Source organism: Megalops cyprinoides, chromosome 1 (assembly GCF_013368585.1).
Source record: "Megalops cyprinoides isolate fMegCyp1 chromosome 1, fMegCyp1.pri, whole genome shotgun sequence".
Classification (NCBI taxonomy): Eukaryota; Metazoa; Chordata; class Actinopteri; order Elopiformes; family Megalopidae; genus Megalops; species Megalops cyprinoides.
The window spans coordinates 25,262,931-25,284,855 of record NC_050583.1 but is presented as its reverse complement, the minus strand read 5'-3'; the positions used below and the strand labels follow the sequence as shown (position 1 = coordinate 25,284,855).

The 21,925-nt window shown below is 42.4% G+C and overlaps 1 protein-coding gene across 1 annotated transcript; it reads left to right on the top strand.

The window, feature by feature from the left end:
• The first annotated feature begins 1,221 nt into the window (after positions 1 to 1,221).
• On the top strand, positions 1,222 to 21,638 carry tex2l (testis expressed 2, like). The gene is made up of 12 exons (XM_036535817.1): positions 1,222 to 1,355; positions 9,821 to 11,171; positions 13,747 to 13,947; positions 14,223 to 14,517; positions 14,701 to 14,942; positions 15,635 to 15,784; positions 17,933 to 18,032; positions 18,725 to 18,857; positions 19,701 to 19,838; positions 20,166 to 20,375; positions 21,036 to 21,156; positions 21,436 to 21,638. The coding sequence occupies exons 2-12, from the start codon at positions 9,852 to 9,854 to the stop codon at positions 21,598 to 21,600; spliced, it is 3,075 nt and encodes a 1,024-aa protein (XP_036391710.1). The 5' UTR covers positions 1,222 to 1,355; positions 9,821 to 9,851; the 3' UTR covers positions 21,601 to 21,638.
• Positions 21,639 to 21,925: the final 287 nt, after the last annotated feature.

Below are 21,925 nucleotides of genomic sequence, written 5' to 3'. Positions count from 1 at the left end.
CCACTTCATCTTCATTGTGGCAATTCGATATGGCTTCTATAGTTTTGTGAAAACAATGCTTAATTTCATAGCTTGGACAAATGATTTGTTTTAATATTATTCAGTGCCAGACATTTCACACTTGGCTTATCCTGTCTGTAGTTGTTAAATGCACATTTAAGCAATGTGTCCTCATGCTCACAGTCAGAGACTGTCAAAGACAACGAGTCATAGTTCTGGGTCAGCTATTACTAAGTGAATATGTTATATAAATATATCAAAATATGATTTCATTTTGATGTAAATTTTGTTGTAAAAACTTTCATTTCTCAGTGTCACAATGTTCTCAAAGACAAAACATTTATTTTAAACAGCTGATTCCTGTGACGATAAACCTTTGCATCGACAGGGGGTTGGAATAACTCGCACCATTTTTGCTCCTGTTACTGCCCGTGATAAGGGAATTCAGAGTAATTCTGAATAACATGTGCTGACAAGTCGGGAAAGGGAATTGCTGTTTTTATGCGTTTCTCTCTTTCACCCTGTGTGTGTGTGTGAGTGTGTGTGTGTGGGTGTGGAGGGGATTTAATCTGGATTTGAGAGCACAGCAGCCACGACATTAATAATGAGATTGGTGTGCTACAGTATCCGCAAAGTCACTTCTGGATGCAGACAACTAAAAGGAGGGGGAGGAAGAAGATGATCGTATCACTGTTACTGTTGCAATGCCGGTATAAGCACTAAAGTGGACTGTACTAAAGACATGTCAGGTAAACAGACGAGGCAAGACCAGTACTGCACTATCGGGACTTTTGCGAACAGTGGAGTCTTTGGCAGTGACGCCGCTATGCAGTATCATAAGATTAAGGTCCACTTAGCAGGTTAGTTAGCAACTGCCCAGATGTAAGTACCTGGAGAATCTTGGACCGAGCTAGTTAATTTAGGACGTGGCTAACTATAATTCTGTTACCATCGATCTATAAAGTGCAGCTGAGCTGACATAATACCGGAAAACATTCGTTGACTACTGCTACTTCAGCTAAAGCTAACCAAGGTACCTGATTCGGCTTGTGATTCAATTGGAGAATCAGTTTTAACATGCTCGGTGAAATGAGACAATGCTCCAAAAGAAAAGTTAAAACGCGCAGCTCTCTTCAGCAGACTCCTGGGTATGTGTGATGCCTATTTGCTCTGCAGCGAACAACGCACGCTCGTCGTACACAGCTTCATGGTTGGATTGCATCTCGGATACAGACAAGCTATTTCATCAGACAAGCGTTGTTGGTTCAGTTGCGGGGATAACAACGTACGAATTTATGGCGAGACAAAAAATCTGAGAAACCATGTATTTGGACTGCGGCGATCCTCATGTTCAGGTAAGTTTCCCCTTGTGTGTGGGTGCGCGCGCGCGCGTTTACACGACGTATTACCATACAGTGACTATTTGTAGACAAAGTTATTGTAAATTAAGTGTTAGAGCAGTTGTACCCATAATTCATATTAGGATGTGCCCGGGGTTCGGTGAGCAGATTTTTTGATGACGTAAAGACGGTATAAATGAATGACTTACAGCTCCCAAATTGATCAGAAATGATTGTTCAGACACCAGTGATTCTACAGAAACTGTTCCTTACAGAAACCTTGGATGTTCGACGTTCGTATCAGCCTACCGATACTTGTATATGTTTCTGTTAGGATCACATTGATAATAATCGCAGTAATGTACATAAGCAACTTCCCTTATAGAAGTTACCGTTGTGGGTTTTCAATGTATGTGCAAGATGAATCACTGAAGAATCAAATACGTTATTAGATGGGAATCAGTCAATCAGTGACGAACAGGTGAAATGATGCAAAATGAGGAGACCTTTTTGTTTTCTGTGAAATATTATTGGGAATAAGAATGACAAAATATGACAGTAAAGTAAACAATTTTAGTCACTTTTTGTGCATAAGAAGTTCAAACACAAACTTCAGTTTCAAGACAGCCATACTGTTCTCATAAGAATAACAGATAATCTGTTGAGACTATTTGTCTGACAAAAGTCAAGGCATCGGTGAGACAGCCCCATCTGAAATGCTGTTAACCTGCATTTCTGGCAACAGCTTGCCGCCTGCTGCCCACCATGCCACGCTAAGGGACTGTGCTGTCTGGGTCAATACCAATGGCATGCTCATAATATCTTAAAGTATGAATTATGTTGACATGCCCTCAGAGTATTCACCTGCTCCAGCCTCTGAGACAGCATGCTTCTTTTTATATTCTAAATCCAAATTCTGAATCATCTTGCAAATGCAGTTGATTGTCATATTAGAGAGCTTTTCCCAATGCATGAATCCATGTAAGAATTCTGTATGTGTGTGCCATTATTTATTTACTTTGTTATCTATCCTCATCACCAATAAAATAGCACGAATGATATCATTACATAAAGAGAGCAACCCCATTACTTGGTTAACTTTGCCATTGGTTTATTCGCACGTATACAATTTCTGTGTGTTTTTACAAGTGATATTCATTCAGGCCACATCTCAACATTTGTTTGAGATCTTATAAATAGCCAGTTCACTTGTGTAAAACAGTTTACCCTGTGCGTAATGACAATCTGTGCATTATATCCTAAAATCTGAAAGGGATGGTTGCCTGTGCTGTTGTGTTCATATTCATCCATGATATCATATCATATGATATCATCATGTTGTTAATTTCATCACTTCCTGATGAATGTGTGTGTATCCCAGCACTTATTTTTATACAGCTACTGTTTATGTTGTGAAAATGACAACCTCTGTAAAATTGTGCTTGGAAGTATATCAAGTCTATCCCAGATGCTGGATTTTGTCCTTTCTTGTCTTTTTTTCCCCAGCTATTTGTAGCATCGAATAGTGCACTCAGCCCCAGGGGCATCTAGTCAGAGGTGAATTATCACAGCTCGTCAGATAAGCTTCCACTTATAGAAGTGGCCTTCAAGCCTCCACAAAGGCCAGTGCTGCTGTATTCTCGGTTAATTCAATTTCAAATCCTGCTTTATTTCAGTAACCATAAACTGATTGTGACATTCCCCAGTGTCAACCATTTAAAGTAAGAATTTACTCAGCAATGGGCCATTGATTAAGTTTCTATACAGTTTTGACATTGACACTGATTTAATTGTTTATGTAAATTGATTAATTTTTAGTATTAGTGCTGGACAAAAAGCACTAAGTCCTAAGGATGTTAATGATCAGTCCTGCTCTTTGCATGTCAGAGTCAACTAAACTGCAGGACCCTTAAGGAAATAAATTATGAATTAACATTGTTTAAAATAATTAATAATTAGTTCTCTTAATAAGAAGATGCACATCATATTCAAATTTGGTATTGCACTGAAATGTTGATTTCATCACAGTTGTTTTTGCTGGGCTGAATATCAGATGTTGAGAAATACAGCAACGTTATTATAAACAGGCATATACAAAATGAGACTTATTACTCATATCATATTTATCGTGTATGTATATCATATATATCATGTCATGTATCATATCATGTATTATATATCATAATGTCACTTCTACAATAATGTTTTGAACAAAGAATTCACTATGTGACTGTTTTTCTCAATTCTTTTGTCATGTGCTTGGCTCTCATCCACTGACCTGTGATTCAGATATTCAGTACACCAAGAGAAAATATAGTCCAGACTACTCTAGTTGGTAAACCATAAATATGCACAAATACATTTAAGATGAGACTTCATTAGAAAGGCACATAAATCATGTGCAGTAAGGAACTATCAATTTCATTATAATGAATATGTAGTCAGATCTGCAAGCTTATGAGACAGCTTCAATGAACATGTATGTTGCAGTTGAATAGACAAAGAGAAGAGGAAGAGTGGTGTGATTGGTTGATATATAAATAAATAAATATATTTCAGTAACAAAGTGGCATCAAGAATCCTATCATCAATTATTTCCCATGGTAATGTAACTATAAAAGTGTGCTTTTTGAACTGTGAAGGAATGAAATTGTTAGGATCTAGGCATGGGGTAAATCCTGTTTCTGAGAATCAAGACATGGTCTGGCATCAGCATGTAGGATCTGGCAAGTACAGAGCGCATGCTGGTGTGTGGGTCTGAAAGTGAAGGTAGAGAGGAGCTGTTCCCTTGAATGCCCCATCTGAGAATGCCAGGGTCTTGAATTTGATGCATGCTGCAATCTCTATTTAGTGCAGAGAGATGAGAAGTGATGAGGCATAGGCATATTTATTGGGGGGGGGGGTGTAACACCAGTTGAATTCTGAATTATCTACAATAGTCTGGTGAGGAGCTGTGTGATTTTCTTTATGTGGTTGAGGAAGAAAATGCAGGGCTGGGTTACTGGATGAGATCTTGTTGTTATGACCGACACCACAATTAGTTGTGGAGAGGGAGGGGACCAGAGTGGAGCCAACCCGAGTTATGGAGAGATCTTGAACTGGAGAGTGTTTAACCAGCAGGTAGAGCAGGTCTGTTTTGGAGAGGCTGAAGTTTAGAGGATGAATCATCAACCAGGCAGAGATGCCTACAAGGCATGCGCTGATATGCAAGAAGAGCCGTGAATCAGATGGGGGAAATGAGAGGAAGGGGAGAGGAGTCCGAAGAGCTGACGGAGGCCTGCAACTGTATACTCCCTGTACTGTAAGTCATCTGCTGTGACAGTGTTGCAAAGTCATAGCTGCAGTGAAAGAGGAGAACAGGGCAGAGTATGGGGGATAGGAAAGAAAAAGATAGAAAAGCATAACTGAAGTGACAGGGATAGGATTATAAAGACAAAACTCTTACTAATGTCAGTCTTTTTTAGCTGGTTAATATTCTACAGTACAATGAGCTAACTCTTTCACACCTTTATGTCTAATATCTGTTCTCCCCATATTTTCCTAGTTTTTCAAAATCCCTTGAGTCATGACAGTTATAATGATTTACACTTTTGTTCAAGCTGTTAACTCTTATAACCTGAGGATTCTATATCAAACAGGCCTTTAATTATTTTATTAGACCATCAGTCTTGTTTAACTATTCATCCACAAATTACTGTCAAAAATGAAATGCATTAATGACCGTGATTTTATAGCTAATGTTGTGGTTGATTGAAATGAGTAACATTTAAGTACATTAAAGAGTATTCAAGTTTAAAGATGGCAGCCACACGACTTGCCCCGGTACAAGCTCTGCTTCTAATGTCTAATGTGATGTTGATATCTGCCTATGTTTGATGTTACTGACACTGTTGAATTGAGCTTACCCACCATGCTGTAGCATGATTCCACTGACCTCAGTCGTGTGGTCATTAAAAATTATTCTGAATCTGATTCTGATAGTAATTTACCAATCTTCTATCATTCCAGTGTGCATTTATTGCAGTAGATATGCACATTAATGGGTATCTGATTTAATAAAAATGGCTTAGACTGATTTAAATGCTGCAGTTCTGATTTTGTCTACTCCACATGTAACAAGTATGAAAATCCTGTGATGTCCTGTTTTTAGAGACAATGAAATCACAATGGAATGGAATGGGTTATTTGCAGCGATGCACTGATCTGCCTGTTACTAGATGGGCTGACTATGTCCACCCACCCTCCCTCCGTTTCAGGGCACATGAATGTATTATATGTGATTACAAAACAAATAGTGGGAGGGGTATAAAGGGAGGGAGTGAGGTAGAGAGAGAGAGAGAGAGAGAGAGAGAGAGAGAGAGAGAGAAAATGGAAAATCTGCAGGATTACTGATGGACGTAATTCAGTGCAGCTGGCCTGTAAAATGATGGTGCTTCACTGGCACGTCCCATCTGGGCCATGGCATAACCAACCTCTCTCACAAAAGCACAGCCCCCGTGGGTATCTTCTCTTCTGTCTGTTTCCTCTGTGAATGTCTGCCTATCAGACTAAATGCAACGGTGGACTGCGTATTTTTCAAGCCACATTGTGATGGGATTAATGTAGTCTGCAGACTGTGACGCATTTTGCTTTCAGCATTTGGTTATTTTTGTACAATTTCACTTTTACCTCCTGTGAAATGAGCAGGGAAAACAGAGCTGCCGATTGCCCAGATTTACTTACTGATTTGGACGAATAAATACAATCCTTATACAGATATATTTGTGTCTACACATTGAACCACAGGTATTTGCTTTTAGATTTGCATCTTCATATCAGCGCATGATTGTGGGCTACTATTCTTTATTGCTTTTATTTCCATTTTCTTATGTTACATTACATGTGTATTAGATATCATATCCACTGATCCAATTCAGGTTTAGTATATTATTTGGGGTTGCAGCAGCAGTGCCCCATGGAGATTTGAACGTTGCAGTTATGGGACCAACTCCCCAAGCAGCACACCAAGTCACGAGAATAATATTCATCTGCCCTACTTTTAGTTGTGAAAGCATATTTCATGAAGGGGATACTTTACAGTTGAAGGTAAATGTGACAGTACGTGCTTGTTAAGGGCTGGGGTGATACAATGCGCTTGTGTCACTGTATAAATATCTAATAAATATACTGTTGTATTATATTTGCAGTTACTAAAATGCATATTTGCATTTTTTTGAGGATTTGGTGAAGGCTCTCATGGTATCTGCACCTGCATATCACTTGCATTTACTTTTTAAGGGGATGAAATTATTCATTCCTATCAAAATTAATCCCAAAGCAGGGCTCATGGTTTTATTTTTGTCCCATTTGAATTACTGTAACTGAAATACTGCACCAAACAAAGAGCCATTCCCAGAACGTCCTTACTTTTACATGTCTATCACCAAGTAGCTAGCAGGTATTTAATGGGGGGGGCATCTGATAACTACTTTGGATACATCTTTATAAATCATCAAGTACAGTAGCTGACATCACTCCTGCGTTACAACACTGTGATGATTCATATGTCATAAATATTCATGAATGTTCTTTTTCGTCTTTTGACAAAATGACATCACGTGTGGGTAGGTGGCATCTGTCGTGTTGCCATAAATGGCACTGTGTTATGTAATCGAGACCATAGCCAGATTAAGCCAACTGTATATGTTAAATCTTTTTGTTGTGTTTTCTTCTGAAATGATTTATCTTCAGTAGTAGGCATTATGTCATACTTCAGCCAGGGACCTGGTGACATTTGAAGGCTTTTGGTGGTGTTGAAATGGATTTAATGTTCGACAGTTATCGTGTACAGTGATCCTCTACTGTAACAACTAATAGATTAGGGCAGGAGCAGGACTATATCTGGCCTGCATTTTACAAAATGCTGTATCTGGGTAGAGGAAGGGGAACAGGGCCCTCCAGGAATTGCCTGAATGTGCTGAGATCAGGTTAATCAGCAGAATCTACCTTTTTATCATACCAGCAACCCTCAGGTTTTAGGTCAGGGGATATCTGTAACTGTGTGACTGATGAAATGACAAGAGAGATGTGACAATATGCAGTGTTACGATCTGAGTTATCAGTTTGCTTCTATTATAACTGATGGACTTTATCAGGTACTCACTACAGATGCAGTATTAGATAAAATTACAGATAAATGAAAGATCAGCAATTTCTTTTACAACTGGTATTAGAATGGCTATACATGACAAAAATGTATACATTTGTATATAATATTATATAATCTGCAAAGTATAATATGCGTTTAATCTCATGACTGTTAAATGCAAGAGGAGTATGAATATGATGAATATTTACGAATATAAAATTGGGTTGCAAGGCTAGAGAAAAATAAATGAACATACAATTTGTCCATGTAGTAAAAATTTTCAACCAGTATCAGTGTCATTTTTGTTTTTCTGATCGATTCCATGAGCTATTTCAAATCCAGATTGTAATTCATGCAGTATTTCAGAATGTCATTCAGCTAGGCTGAGTATCAAGTGGAAGTTGAAAAATATCTGTCCGCAGTCCTTACTGCACTGATTCAGTCAAATGCATTACTGACCAAGCTATCCTTTAGCCTGATGTGGTTGGATAATTCCAACAAAAGCATTTCATATCCATATCTGCTGCTCAGCTTTGCTGCACAGACTGGATTTGCCAGGGAAAGAGGTTTATGGACTGAATACTGTTGTTTTTCACTCAGATATACAATGCTGTCTTCATGTGTAGAACTTCCTGCAAGCTTGTGTTGACAGCTTTTGATTATGCATGTGACTGTGTTGTGGTTGTGTATTCAGTGTTGTTGAATGCGTGTGTGTGTGTCTGTGATGCAGGACTGCTGCCGCCTTGGTTTTTAATACTGTAGCTCTACAAAGAGTAGTTTTTGGGAGGATTACAGTAAATCTGCCAGCTGCTGTCAAATACGAATTTGTGCCATGACTGTGTGAACCAATTACATAACCAGGGACTGTTTAACCCACTTTAAAATGTAGTAATTTATACAGGAGGGTGAATATGTGCAAAGTCATTTTATTTTCACCCACATGATCTATCAGTCATAGTAAACTGTCAGTCATATCTTTCCATACCGATACTCTTATTCCCTCCGGAAACTTGCACATGCCACCTACAGAGATTCTGATGTACGTTTGCGTGTAATATAGAAATGAAGGCAAAACAATATGCTTTGTGATAAGTATCAGTAAGTATTTGTTCTTACATGTGCCCTTTGTTTTTTTTCATCTGGACATAACTGTTCTGCCCCTGATATAGCCTTATATCTTTTTCCTCTGAAAGGAAAGGAGCCAGTTGTGCCTGTGCTGCAGTGCAGTATTGTGGTCTGAGTGAGTAAGAATCCAGCAATTCAGCAGGCGAGGTGACGAGGAGGCAGCCAGCCTCCCAGAAAGAATCCCCTCCTTTGATCTTTGCTGCATTTTGTAAAAGCTCATGGGGAAAGACTTTGGCAACTTAATGATGCTCTTGACTTTGTAGAAGTATTTTAATATTACTGTACAGGATAATCACCGCACACAAATGGAAACATTCAGTACTGCACAGTCGCGTACACAGACACCGACTCACACGTGTGTGTGCTGTAAACAACACACATGGACACACATGCATGCACAGACACGCTTCTGTTTTTGGGTGGGTGGAAGGGTGGATGTGGGAGAGCTTGAATTTGCACACAGAAATATGTGGAAACTTTTCACGCAGAGAGCTTGCTATGTGTGTTGTTGCCATAGGATTTTACATTCATTTTTCTCTCCTGGATACCAATGTTGTAGTAGTGTTTTCTTTGAGCTTCGCATTTTCAGGCTTTCCCTACATATTTTGCGTGTTATTGCATGTAGCACAATGATCTTTGGACGTGTCATCGATATAATTAATTGATGACACGTCCAAAGATCATTGCATGTTGAAATCAAAGAATATTTGTGATAAATACAATGTGACTGTTGAACATACTGCATGTAAACAAATACTCAGATGAACTCATGCTCTCAAGAATAATTCCACAGGGCAGCCCAGCTGTGTGTTGCTGCCCCTGCAGCCAAACATGTGGATTAACCAAGCATCCCTAAACCTATTTGGTAGCTGGTGTAATCGACTTTCATTAGAGATTAGGTGTTTGCACTTTAATGTATTGGATTAAAGCCCGTGTGGTGCCCTACTTTTCAGATGATGCCTGTACAAAAAAAGCACTTTCTCTGCTATTTTTATGTATGTCCATAGCCCACACTTATCCATCTTGACAGCAAAGGGAGGTTTTCCCTTTTGCTGAAAAGGCAGGGGGCAAATTCTGTGCTGAGGCAAAAGTAATTAGTCAGTCAGTAACAGCCGGAATAGCATCCTATTGTAACAGTGAACTTGGGCCTCTTAGTGAAAAGGCACCTGCAGAAAAAGGTTTCAGGCAAACAGGTCTTTCTAAATTCTACTCTTTTGTTGACTCCAAGGTGTCTTGAACCTGCAATGCAACGATAAGACATGGCAGAGACTACAGAGAATGAGCTAGTCGGTACCCAGAGGCAACCCCTCCGTCCCATTTCGCCGAGAGCCCAGGGCACTCTCCAGCGGGGCATCGTAATCCAGCTGACTGGGACAGAGGGCGAGTGGGACAGTCTGGAGGACAGTGACCTCATCTTCACTCTGGACCGTGATGAGGAGGGGCCTCCTATTGCCTCCCCCAAAGAGAGGCCCAGCCATGGCGACGTGCAGCCAGAGGGGGACTGGGGCCTTCGATCACCGGCCTTCCACGTCCCCCTTTCCCCCTCTTCTCCTGGGTCGCTGGGAGATCTGTCCGTTTCAGCTCCCAGCTTCCTGTCTCCGCACTCCTCCTCGGCCACAGCTCCTCCCACCCCCAAACCATTAGCCAGCCTGGTGAAGTCCTTATCCACCGAGATTGAGTCCAAAGAGACCTCTTCCCTGAAGCCCAGGCCTCTCCTCAGTCTGGTCAAGTCCATCTCCACGGAGATCTCCCGCAGCGAGCCTGAAGTCTCTCAGTCCAAGTCGGACTCCAGGCTCAACCTGCACCTGTGGAAGCAGCTCACCCAGCCCAAGGCTCGAAACGGAGACTCCCGAACGGCCCCGCCGTCCCCCAGCAGCCTCTCCCCCTCCGAGCACAAAGGGGGCTTCTTCAAAGTGGAGCTGGAGGACACTCGCCGCAAGCTGTCCGAGGCCATGCAGGAGCCCTTCAGCATGTTCAGCAAAATCATGGGGGATGAGAACTCGGGCAGCCCTAAGCTGCAGAGGGCAACCGGGTCAGCTGACTCTCCCAGCTTCAAGGGGGTCTATGGGGGCGGGGGGAGAGCAGCTGGGGACTGTGTGGCCACAGAGACTCACGGACGGAGCTGCCTGACTGTGTGCGACACGCCAGTGAGGCAGCCCAGGAGGGCTCCCCTGAGGCCGTGCCTTTCCGCAGAGCTCCGCGGCAAGCTCGGCACCCAAGGCAGTAAATACGAGATCTGCACCTACGGTGATGTCATTCAGGTGGTGGAGATTGAAGGCGGGGAGCGGCCGCGCGGACTGCCAGGAGACCTGATCCCAGCGCAGCCTTCTCCGCCTGTACCAGGCAGGTGGCTGTTCTGTGTAGCTGCGCTGGCCTACAGCTACTTCATCCTGCCCCTGCCCTCCTACATGTCAGGCCTGTCCCTGGGTTTGGCCTGCGGCTTCATGCTTGGATTACTCCTCGTCCTCCTGCTGGCTTCCCGCCATCCTGCTCTCCCGCGCAGGAGAGTCCCAACCCTGAATGAGAAACTGCAGTCTGAGATCCTCAGCAGAGAGCACAGGGACCCTGAGGTCCTGAAGGTGAGTTAACAGCAATGAGTCTAATGACCACACAGGATGCTACATGTGCTTAATTTAGTGTTGATTTAGGAACATCTGATTGGATGAAAACATCACATCCTTACTTGTAAGGGATTCTGAGAATCTGTGTTCTGCTACTTTTCCGGAGTACCATGTATGCCACTTGCAAGTTTTGAATCATGTTGAATCACGTTTTGAATTTGAATTTGAATTTACAGAAGCGAATGAAATGGAGAAATTGAATATATCTTTTATTTTACTTCATTTCAAGCTAAAATAAATCCAATATACTCCATTGTTAAAAACCAGTATACTCTGGGTTAACTGCTGTACCAAGTCACTGTGAGGTCTGTTCAGGTGTGTATTTGAATGCTATAATTTGCATCACCTCTCTCCACAAGCTCAGCTATGCTGTCACTTGAAATAGCTAAAGGCTGCTCTCCATTCGTTGCAGTAATTGCAATAGAATAATAGCTGCAGCTAGAATCTCCAAAATTTTCTGACAGTGCCTACTGTTCAATTTTCTCTGTGAGGGAGCTCACTGTTTTGAGGAATGCAATTAATGTCTTCAAGCTGGCTTCCTATAATACATAGAGGGCCTTCATTACGGTGAATTAGTTCATGACCACCTCCAGGTGCAGGATCAGAAAAAGAGTTAATCACTACCCACAGCCTGTCAAATCAAGCTATAATTAAGATCAAGGCTTCAGCGACACTTCCATAGATTGGCAAGTCCAGTTACACAAGGAAGGGAGGCATTCCCTAATTCCTTGTAATTCTTTTTTTTTAATTAGTGGCCTCATTCTTGGAGAGCATCACAGCTGCAGCGGCCTCGTTGTTCCCATCTGCTACGATGTGCCCATCACCCCCTCTCATGTCCCCCTTACTGTAGGATCTGTGATACAGTTTTCACTGGCCAGTCCCCCTTCCCTGAGGTTACTGCTGCAGATGCACACCAACAGATTCACATCTTATCCCCTGAATGTCCTCTGCTGCTCTTTTTAGAAAGAAAGTGGACTTTTATTGGACAGGAGGGCAGGTAGTAGTTGATCTGATAGGCTTACCTCTGTGTGTCTCTGACCAATGACTGCTTATGCGGGCACTGATACTGGAATGAGATTTTCTTTGGCTTTATTTGTCTTGCATTTAATGTAGCTCTGGCTAATACACGCATTTTTTTCTTGCAGTGAAATTAGTTTAAAACTTGACAAATACCTCAGGATCTGTCGTGGATGGTTCCTGGGAGCTATGATTTACTGTATGTTAAAAAATACCTTCCATATGGTCAGAAGTATAAATGTTTAAACTGTTTAAATACCTGTGATTTTGAATGATACTGAATATTACGGCATTGTATTATGAATTAGAGGTGGTGATTTATGAGGTGAGTAAATATGAGCGCATGTCTAAACATGCTAAACTAACAGTAAAGCTGCATAGGTATTAGGCATAAGTGATTAAGACTAAGCTTTTCAATAGCAGGTGAACAGGCTGAATATGACAAATATTCTGTAGAACAAGAGGGTGGGGTCACAAACTAAAGATGATGTTGCTTAGGAAGTCACTTAAAATATGTCTGTTCAGCATCCAGACCTCTTTAATGTCTTATTTTTAGAATCAGTATATTTGTACATTATGAAAAAAATATTCCACAGGAACTCTCTCTCTGTTGTTTTTGTATTACTTAATAAAGCTGCATTCAACCCATGTACCAATGGTGTCAGGACACAGGCATGGATTCAAATGCAGACCAGGAGTATTCAGGTTCCAAGCAGCTTTATTCGAATCACAGGGCAAGTTTGTGGTGGCAGCATAGGCAGGGTCAAAAAACCAGGAAGGCAGTCCGAGGCAGAACAAACAGGGAGCAGGGATCAAAGAAGGGAACAGGCTGGGTCAAAACCGGGAAGGCAGGCAGATCAGGCAACCAAGGCAGGATGGCGGGCAGGGCCGAGGTCAGAAGTCAATACAGGATCAACAACACAAGTAATCAGGTGGGTACGCAACAGAGGGGGGAAAAACTGAGACAAACTGGCAACAAGACAGAGACAAGCAGGGTGTATAAAGGGCTGGGCTGATGAGGAGATGGGATGCAGGTGGGCAGGCAGGCAGGTGGAGGCGATCAGGTAATCAGGTGGGTGGGGACAGGGTGGAGAGTGGGGCAGGGCCGGCACACATGGGAACTGTAAACAAAAGCACATGGACGACACTGACAGACAGGGAGAACACAAAACCAACAGCTAGGGGGCCGAAGTACTGACAAAAGGATTCATGGACACGCAATGTACATGTCCATAATGTATAGCCTGTGATAGAGCTCTGTGTGGGTAAGGGTTTATGATTAAAAAAAATATATATACTATTACTTTTGATAAAAGGTTCTGTGAGACATGCTGTAGCAATTAACAACAGAAGTGGATAAGGTCAGTATGATAGGATTTTTAGTGTTTTAGTTTTATTTAGTGTTATTTTTAAGAACAATGAAAGAGAGGGGAACATGAACAGACCCTTGTGTGTTGCACGTTTGGGGTGTGGATTGACACTACTTTTTTATTGTGGGAACTTTGGTCTGCCGCAGGGCTGGATGAACGAGATGCAGGCGTACGACCCCGAGACCTACCACCCGTCCCTCACCCACTCTGTGTACGCCACACTGGAAGGCTCCTGCCTGCGGCTGGCGTACCCCCGCAACAACGTCCCTCGCAGGGCCACCTTCGACGAGCAGCCCCACGAGGCCGTCTTCATCAGGTCGCGCTGCTTCCAGCTGGCCAACAGCAAGGTCAGCACATTCACCTGCACTTCTCATTAAGCTGCAACGGTTAAGGTGCTGTTGAGGAGGAGTTTCCATCTTGATTTGCATGTTGTTGTCTATAACTACGTTGCACGCAGGGCAAAAGGCAGAGACGGTTGATTATTATGATTGAAATTACGTAGGTAATTTTAAATGGCACAGTGTGATGATTTATTGAGATCCCATGGAATAATTGCTCTCAAAGACTGTTTGAAATGGAGTGCAGGGTACAGTAGTCATTGCTGGTATTTCTTTTGCAACAGGTGTCTCTCTTGCCACCAGCTCTGGCACGCAAGAGAGTGTGGAATAAGAAATATCCCATCTGCATCGTGCTGGCGGAGGGACAGAGCGGCACGGAGGAGGATGGTGCAGAGGAGGCCCACGAAGAGGAGCAGAAACCGGAGCAACAGACCTCCTCTGTTACCCCATCAGGCCTCCCCACTACTCTCTACCTCTTTGGCAGGACAGGCAGAGAGAAGGAAGAGTGGTTTCAGCACTTCCTTTTTGCTTCCATGGCTAAAGACAAGGACAGCCACAGTATGTGTGGCTCCAGGCGTGGTAAGGGACTTTGCTGCAGAAGAACAATGTTGGGTTTCATAGCATTGGTCTGAACCAATAAAAACATGCTACTTTGTTCCATATTTTGCTCAAGCAATAGTTACATAGTGGTTTGACAATATCAGGTATCATTACCACTGCTGAGCTGAGCTGTTGTTCATGAACAGTTTTTTCTCACCTTAGATGTGTCAGCTCTGTGTGGGTCCAGCCCCTCAGGTTGGGCACAGTGCAGCGGTGGCTCTAGTAGGGGCAGCACTGAGGACATTCCCTCCCTTCTGCGCCTGCGGGACCTGGCAGGCAGCATGAGGGAGAAGATTCTGTTGGACTATCACATGTACATGGCAAGCTTCATTGGGTCAGAGGGTGGAAGCCCTCCCCTGAGCCCATGCCACAGTGCTGAAAGCAGTCCCACAGCCAAGAGGAAGGTGAGGACAGTGCTGTGAGGACAGGTTGTTGTCATCCTGGAGATGTGGGGAAATGTAGAAATGTGGTTGTGGCAAACAAATAAGAAACATAACTGACACAGAATTTAAAAAGGTAAAAAATTAAAAGATGTATAAAAAAGAGGAATGCTTTCAACTATTTTTCCATTCAAGTTCTCAACTGGTGCTAAAGGAAGAGTTTTAATTCTGTCCACAGCTGTGCATCTGGGAGGGTAGTCTTTGTTCTGCATCAGCTGAGCAGAAAATGAACCGGTGAAGGTTGGGGTTTTACTGTGACTTCCACCACAATTAAAGAGCAGAAAGTATGCTACAGAGTTCAGCCATGTTGATGAGTCTACCAGTTGATGGGCTGATCAGTTAAAATACTCTGTAATTATTTGTGGATGTGCCCATTTTCAGTCTGACAGATTAATGGATGTGACAGTGAATTGCACTCCTTTTAGCTGTGAAATTAGGAACTTGAGCAACAGACCCCAGCAATCACAAAGCCAAAGTTCCAGGCAGTCTCTGTCTGGCATCACACCCATGTAATCCAACACATGTGTCTAGCTGTAGGCTAGCTGTGACATCACCATACCCTCTGCATTAAATATCTTGGTGATGTTGACGGTTTGCCTTCTCTTTTCAACAAAAGTATTCTGCAATTTATCTTTCTGCGATCCTTGTCCCCACAGTTCCTCTGTGAGCACTCAGGTGACCGCGCTGATCCGCGGCCTGTCTGGATCAACGCCCTCATAGGTAGGATCTTCTGGGACTTCCTTCGTGAGAAGTACTGGGCAGACCAGGTGGCCCATAAGATCCAGAAGAAGCTGAGTAAGATCAGGGTGAGTGATGGACACAGTATGAGAAGGCACAGAGAAACGGGGGAATAACAGCGTCGAGAATACGAGAATGTACTTCCGAGCAGGCCAGAGAATCATCGAGGTTTGAAACTACTGGACAATGAAAGCGTAGCTACAATACAGCTCATTTTTCAAACCCTGTTCTTTGTAACCTTTCCGTACTACAGGTTAAAACACTGCTCACAAATACGCTCCATGATACCCTATTATAATAGAACATTAGTGAATATTATGCAGATCCCAGCTTTGAAATTTACTCTTCAGTTGTTGTTAGGTAATTATTTTTCTCCTGCAATCAAACCCCCTGGTAGAAAAGATAGCCTCCAGCGCAATGTCAGGCTTGGTCTCAGCTGTGCAGCTGCTGCATATTAGCTTGCACTTCTTTGTCAGAGAAATTGTATGGGCTATTTACGGTCAGAAGGCAGTCAAGCTGTCACATATTCTGGCAGTTTCATTTTTTTGAGTCCCCACTGCAATGGTCAGCCCTGTCCACTCTTCCAGTCAATCTGCCACATGCTGGTGTATTGCATCATTATGCCATGCTGAAGGGTCTAGTCATAAACATCACCTGTTTATTGATTTTTTTTTATAAAATAGAAGCAGTCCTAATTTTGGTATTGTCATAGGTTCTCTGAAACTCTAGCAGAGCATACAGTATAAGAAATCAGCACAGACCCTATACCAGTGTCATACCAGGACTGTATGAGAATCCACCAGTTCAAACCTTCTGAAAAGCCTCATCCCACAGACTGTAAAGCTGGGGCTGTGACAGCCCTTCCGAAGTTACCTTACGTTACATGTGCTTAGCAGATGCTCCAATCCAAAGCAAACTGCGTAGCTTCTAACCTTTGCAGTATCCATTTAGCTGGATATTTTACTGAGTAATTACAGATCAAGGAGCTTGCCATACAACTGTACAATAGCAGTGGCCCATGAGAGAATCAAGTGGAAAACCTTTTAAGTTACAAGCCCTGATCCCTATCAGTGTACCACACCACTGTAACATTCATTATACACATAATCAATTCTGAGAAGAGAGTCAGAAAAGAGAGATTACACAAGCTCACAATACAAAAAAGTGGTTCTTTGTCAGGTCTGTAGTGCCATTTTTCATAAAGCCTCTATCAAATGAGAATAAGGTCATCTATAATTAATGTTCTGTCTCTTTGTTAATTTAACAGAAATAAAGTTGTTTTGTATGGATTCAGTGATACACGTGTGGGATGTGCAATAACGTGCACACTATCAGCTATGGGGCAGAGCTGTATCGGTATTTAACTCCACATTGTTATACAACAGTGTGTTTTCAAATTCCAAGATTAATAGCAGTGCAGCCCACTAAACAGCAGATTTTATCATGCAGATGCACAGTGAGTAAACAGTGTGTAGTGATATCTACTGAATTCTATAAAGAGTACACATGCAGTACATTTTCATCATAGCTGTAGCAAGCATAATGTAATTTTGTGCCAGTATGTTCCCTGATAGTCCGTACATTAGCATGCAATATCCTGTAAAGATGCAGTTTTTGTTTGAATGGATAATACAGAGAATTTAGTTTTAGCTATGGATGCTGGTCAAGTCTTGCAGGCATCTGTGAGATACTGTGATGTGTCATTTGTCTTCAGAGCTGTTATGATGCATTATCACACTAATTATGATACATTGTCACACTGGTGAGTCAACTAATGAGAAATGAAGGAATTTTCTAGCAACACAATTTCATCTGAGGAAAAAAAAACAATTTGGCTGTCTGTTCAGTTCATTCCAAAGAGAGGTGTAAATGCAGGAAGATGGCAAAACTGAATCAATGTCGGAAAGGTTCAGCATCAGTACCGTAAAAGGTGAAAGGTGAACAGTGTGGGGACGGAGGGAGGGAGGATGGGGAGAGTGAGAGATCTGGACGGAAATGGAGATTGCAGGAGCAAAGGACAGGATTGCCATAACAACAGTTAATGAAGTGTTAGAGTTTATACCACAGAAATAATGAGTTTGCAAGCTGTTTTCATGCTTGAATGCACTGCCTTCAAAGATTCCCCTACTTCATGCTCTACCTTATGATGTTGTTTTGCATTTTGTTAGGTGATCAGGGCTGCTGCCCGCGTGTCTCTTTTTTGTTTCTGAATGCAGTTGCCTTACTTCATGAATGAGCTGACTCTTACGGAGCTGGACATGGGCACCTGCATGCCCCAAGTAGTGAGCACATCCAGGCCCTCGGTCAACCACAGAGGTGAGTCTGGAGTGGAGCCAGGTTATCAAGAATCGAGAGTAAAGATGGCTGGGGAAAGGATGGCACAGTAACCGCTCGATTGTTTCTTGTACTGTGTATTAGACGAGATGTTATTATCCCGTTGTAATCTCCCACCAGAGCGTATGGGGATGCAGAGCAATGTCCACAGGCTTCTCAATCCCTTCTTTCCTTCTGTGTGTGAACATGTGTGTGTGTGTGTGTACAGATGAAACTGAAAGCACTCATTAAGGCTCAGGGAGGATTACCAAGTCCCTGTATTAAGCCTCACTAAGGAAGCTGGCATTGTCAGGGGTACACTGTGTGCCCTTTGCTCCTCACAGATGATGGTCTGCACCAGTTATGCAATCACTGCGTCACACTCCCAGGCTCAGGCATCAGGCCGCATCTCATTCACAGACTTGTACAGCACTTTACTGGATTACATGTTATTACAGTTTGGGGTTCATAATCTGCTTTGACTCATTTTTTTCTGATTTCATAATAAACTTGGCACATATTTCTATTTCCTAAATTAGGTCAACTCTCTAATTACCTATTTGTAGTTGGTACTTTAAACGAAAGCCATTCACATATTGTTATGTGCTTTTCTTTCAAATGCCCATTACACTTTGCTGGTCACTATCTGTAAAGTTCCCTGTGTCACAGCTGTGCTGTGTCTCCATTTATGGCAGGTCTGTGGCTGGAGCTGGAGGTGGTCTACACAGGTTCCCTGCAGATGACCTTAGAGACCAAGATGAACCTGTGCAAACTGGGCAAGGAGAATGGCGTGGAGGCAGACAGCACTCTCGAGACCGGCAGTGTGGCGTAGGCTTACTACCCGTCATTGTCCCATTCCTCTTCCACCTGCACAGAATTCTCTGAAATGAGTGACAGCGTTCGTCTTCGCGTGGATTACAGCCAGCAGAGAGAGCGATTTGTTGACAGAGCCCCAGATGGGCCTAAATGGAAACACTGCCACTGTAGCTCCCTTCTCAGCCACACTACAATCAATCCTGACACCCCCATCAATCGGCCAAGAGCATGCTGCCCACTGCCTCCTTCTCTCATCTACTTTTGTGTTGTTTCTTGAGGCTGACAAAACTATAACTTTCTGCTAAAATAACAGAGTACCCCTTCTATCCTTTTTCTGTTTGTCTTGAGATTGGAAATTGGAGAAAAAAAGAGCTTTCCAGAAGGAGAGAACCTGCAGTCCAAATCCTTTTCCTGTGTGCCCCGCCCTCACTTCACAAGATTGTGTGAAATCCTCATTCACAGCTGTTGGTGGAGCACACTGAGGACGCCTTAGGCAATCTCAGGGGGTCACAGCAAATCTTTGTGATATGGATGGGAGCAGTTCATTGTCACAGGAATGCCTGAACCTAAAATAGCGATCAAAGATGTGCTATTGTACAGTGGGAACAATGAGGTCCTGCAGGGAATACAGCAGGGGGCTGACGCCGTGCTATGTCCTTCTGTAGGACTTCTTGTTATGCTTTTAACAAACTGTGAAAGCATAACAGAAATACTTAGTTTTGTATCATTTCAACAATTGCCATGCTGTGATCATACACGTTTTTTTTTCGTATTCTTTTGGATATAGAGTGAGTGTGTACTCTCGAACACTTTATAGTATGACTGAAAGAGTGTGTGTGTTTGTGTGTTGTTCAGCTCCAGGTCTCGGCTGTGTGTTCTGGCTGACAGTGATGAGGAATCTTCAAGTGCTGGTTCCTCAGATGAAGAGGAAGTGCCGCTCTCCGAGCCCCAAGGAAGTCTGGGAGAAAAAAGCCTTCCACCTGGCGCTGAGGGGTAATGATGTACTCACCTTCTAGTACCTATGCATAGTGCAGGTTGGGTAAATTAACAACACTTAAATAAGTTGGCAGGAAAACATGCTTATGATATGTAAGTAAGCTTAATTTACTTTGGTAGCTGGTAACTTGTAAAATATGATTATTGATTCCTATCATGAATTGATTTTGTGGCACAATTATCTCATACATATTCTAAGATATAGCGGTACATATTAATTCAAGAAGACTGTATTAAAAATAATTTTGACCTTCCGTATGAGTTATTCTCCTGAGCAGATTCCGAAACATAATGTGAGCTCTGCTCCCCTTTCTCTTGTTGCAGTCATGGTAGTGCCAGTACCGGCAGGAAAATTTTGAGGTTTGTTGACAAAATTGCAAAGTCCAAGTACTTCCAGAAGGCCACAGAGAATGAATACATCAAAAAGAAGTTTGAAGAGGTATCCAACACTCCACTGCTGCTAACAGTGGAAGTACAGGAGCTGTCTGGAACCCTGGCTGTCAATATTCCACCTCCCCCAACAGACAGGATATGGTACTGCCCTTATCTTCTTAGAAGTTCTGGTGCTATGGGTTTACATGTGGGGTTCTGTCAATGAAACAGGCAACAGACAGGAACTTTAATGGCTAATTTGCCGTGTGAACAACACATTTTGCCTGCAAAGATGTGCCTGAAATTGGGTGCTCAGATCTCTACACCAGAGAAGACCTGCTACCTCTAAAACCATTCAGTGTCTTTTTGCCCTGATATGAGTATGCATGTGGGACAATGCTTGTGCAGAGTCCTCATGCAAATTGCTTGAATAGTCTTAGTTTGTATCTGATTGTTAATGTAAATACATTTGTTTAGCAGATGTCTGTGTCCATGGCTATTTAATGTTGGCAACCTCACCTTGTACACACTCAAATCACAAATCACATACATCACACATTTCACACATGTATTATTTTACATTGTAATATTATATTCTATCAAGAGTATATAGATATAGCAGAATATATAAATGAACAATGAATATTTGTATGAAGCTATTAAACTTTGGTTAGGTGTGAATCCTAAGTAGAAGAGTAGAAGTTTATGCAAATCTGTGGTATAATATTATATCATGTGATTGGAAACTGAGAAAACAAGTTCCTTCATTCACTTAATGATTATTTATTTGTTTTGTATGGATGTGTGTGCCTGCGTATTTAGGTATAGTTTCAGTGTACCGCCCAGGCTGGATCTACGTGTCAGACCAAAGCTCGGTGAGAGAGAGGTCACCTTCACTCATGTAACTGAGTGGATCGAGAGGAAATTACAGCATGAGTTCCAGGTCAGTTCAAACCCTCAAAATAATGTCAGTTTTAAGAATAATATAATAATAGTAGTAATATTATACAAATGTCAATAGTGGTACTTGTTCTGAGATGACCCACATAATTAGAATTTTTTAAACCAAGCTGTGGCTTTTTCTAAAAAAGGTTTTGGTTGTTTTCCTAAGGGAACTGACTGAAATGACTGCTCGTCCAGCGTGTTGACCATCACATATGTGATTCATGCGTGATACTTGCCTCATCTACACTTTCACATCAGTGTTTTCTTTCAATTCCAGAAAGTCTTCGTGATGCCAAACATGGATGATATTTATCTCCCTCTCATGCACTCTGGTCTGGACAATCCTCCACAATCCCAGCGTTCCCCGTCCCAATCTTCACGCCAGTCCTCTGTTGACTCACTGGAAAGGACTGTCCAGGAAAATACAACAGAGTCAAAATAGTGCCTTTTTGAGGAGATATATGAAAAATGCTGTGTCAGACTCCAGGTGGCTGTGTGGGGGGCAACCATGCTGCAAAACCCGTGAGAAATTTCTTCCACTTAGGAAGCCCTGAGTGTACCAATCTTTGTGTTGACAGAAAAAGCCTGTGGTATATATCTGTAGGTGTAGATAGGGGAAATATGTGTCCTGGATTAGCTCAGAGACAAATCAGGAGACTCTGAAATCCCTGCCATGCTCTCAATGTGTTTGTAGCACTTAAGAGCCACTCAGTCTGTGCTAGAGGACTCAGCATTCTATGTCTGGACTGAGAAAGCACTGTTGTAAA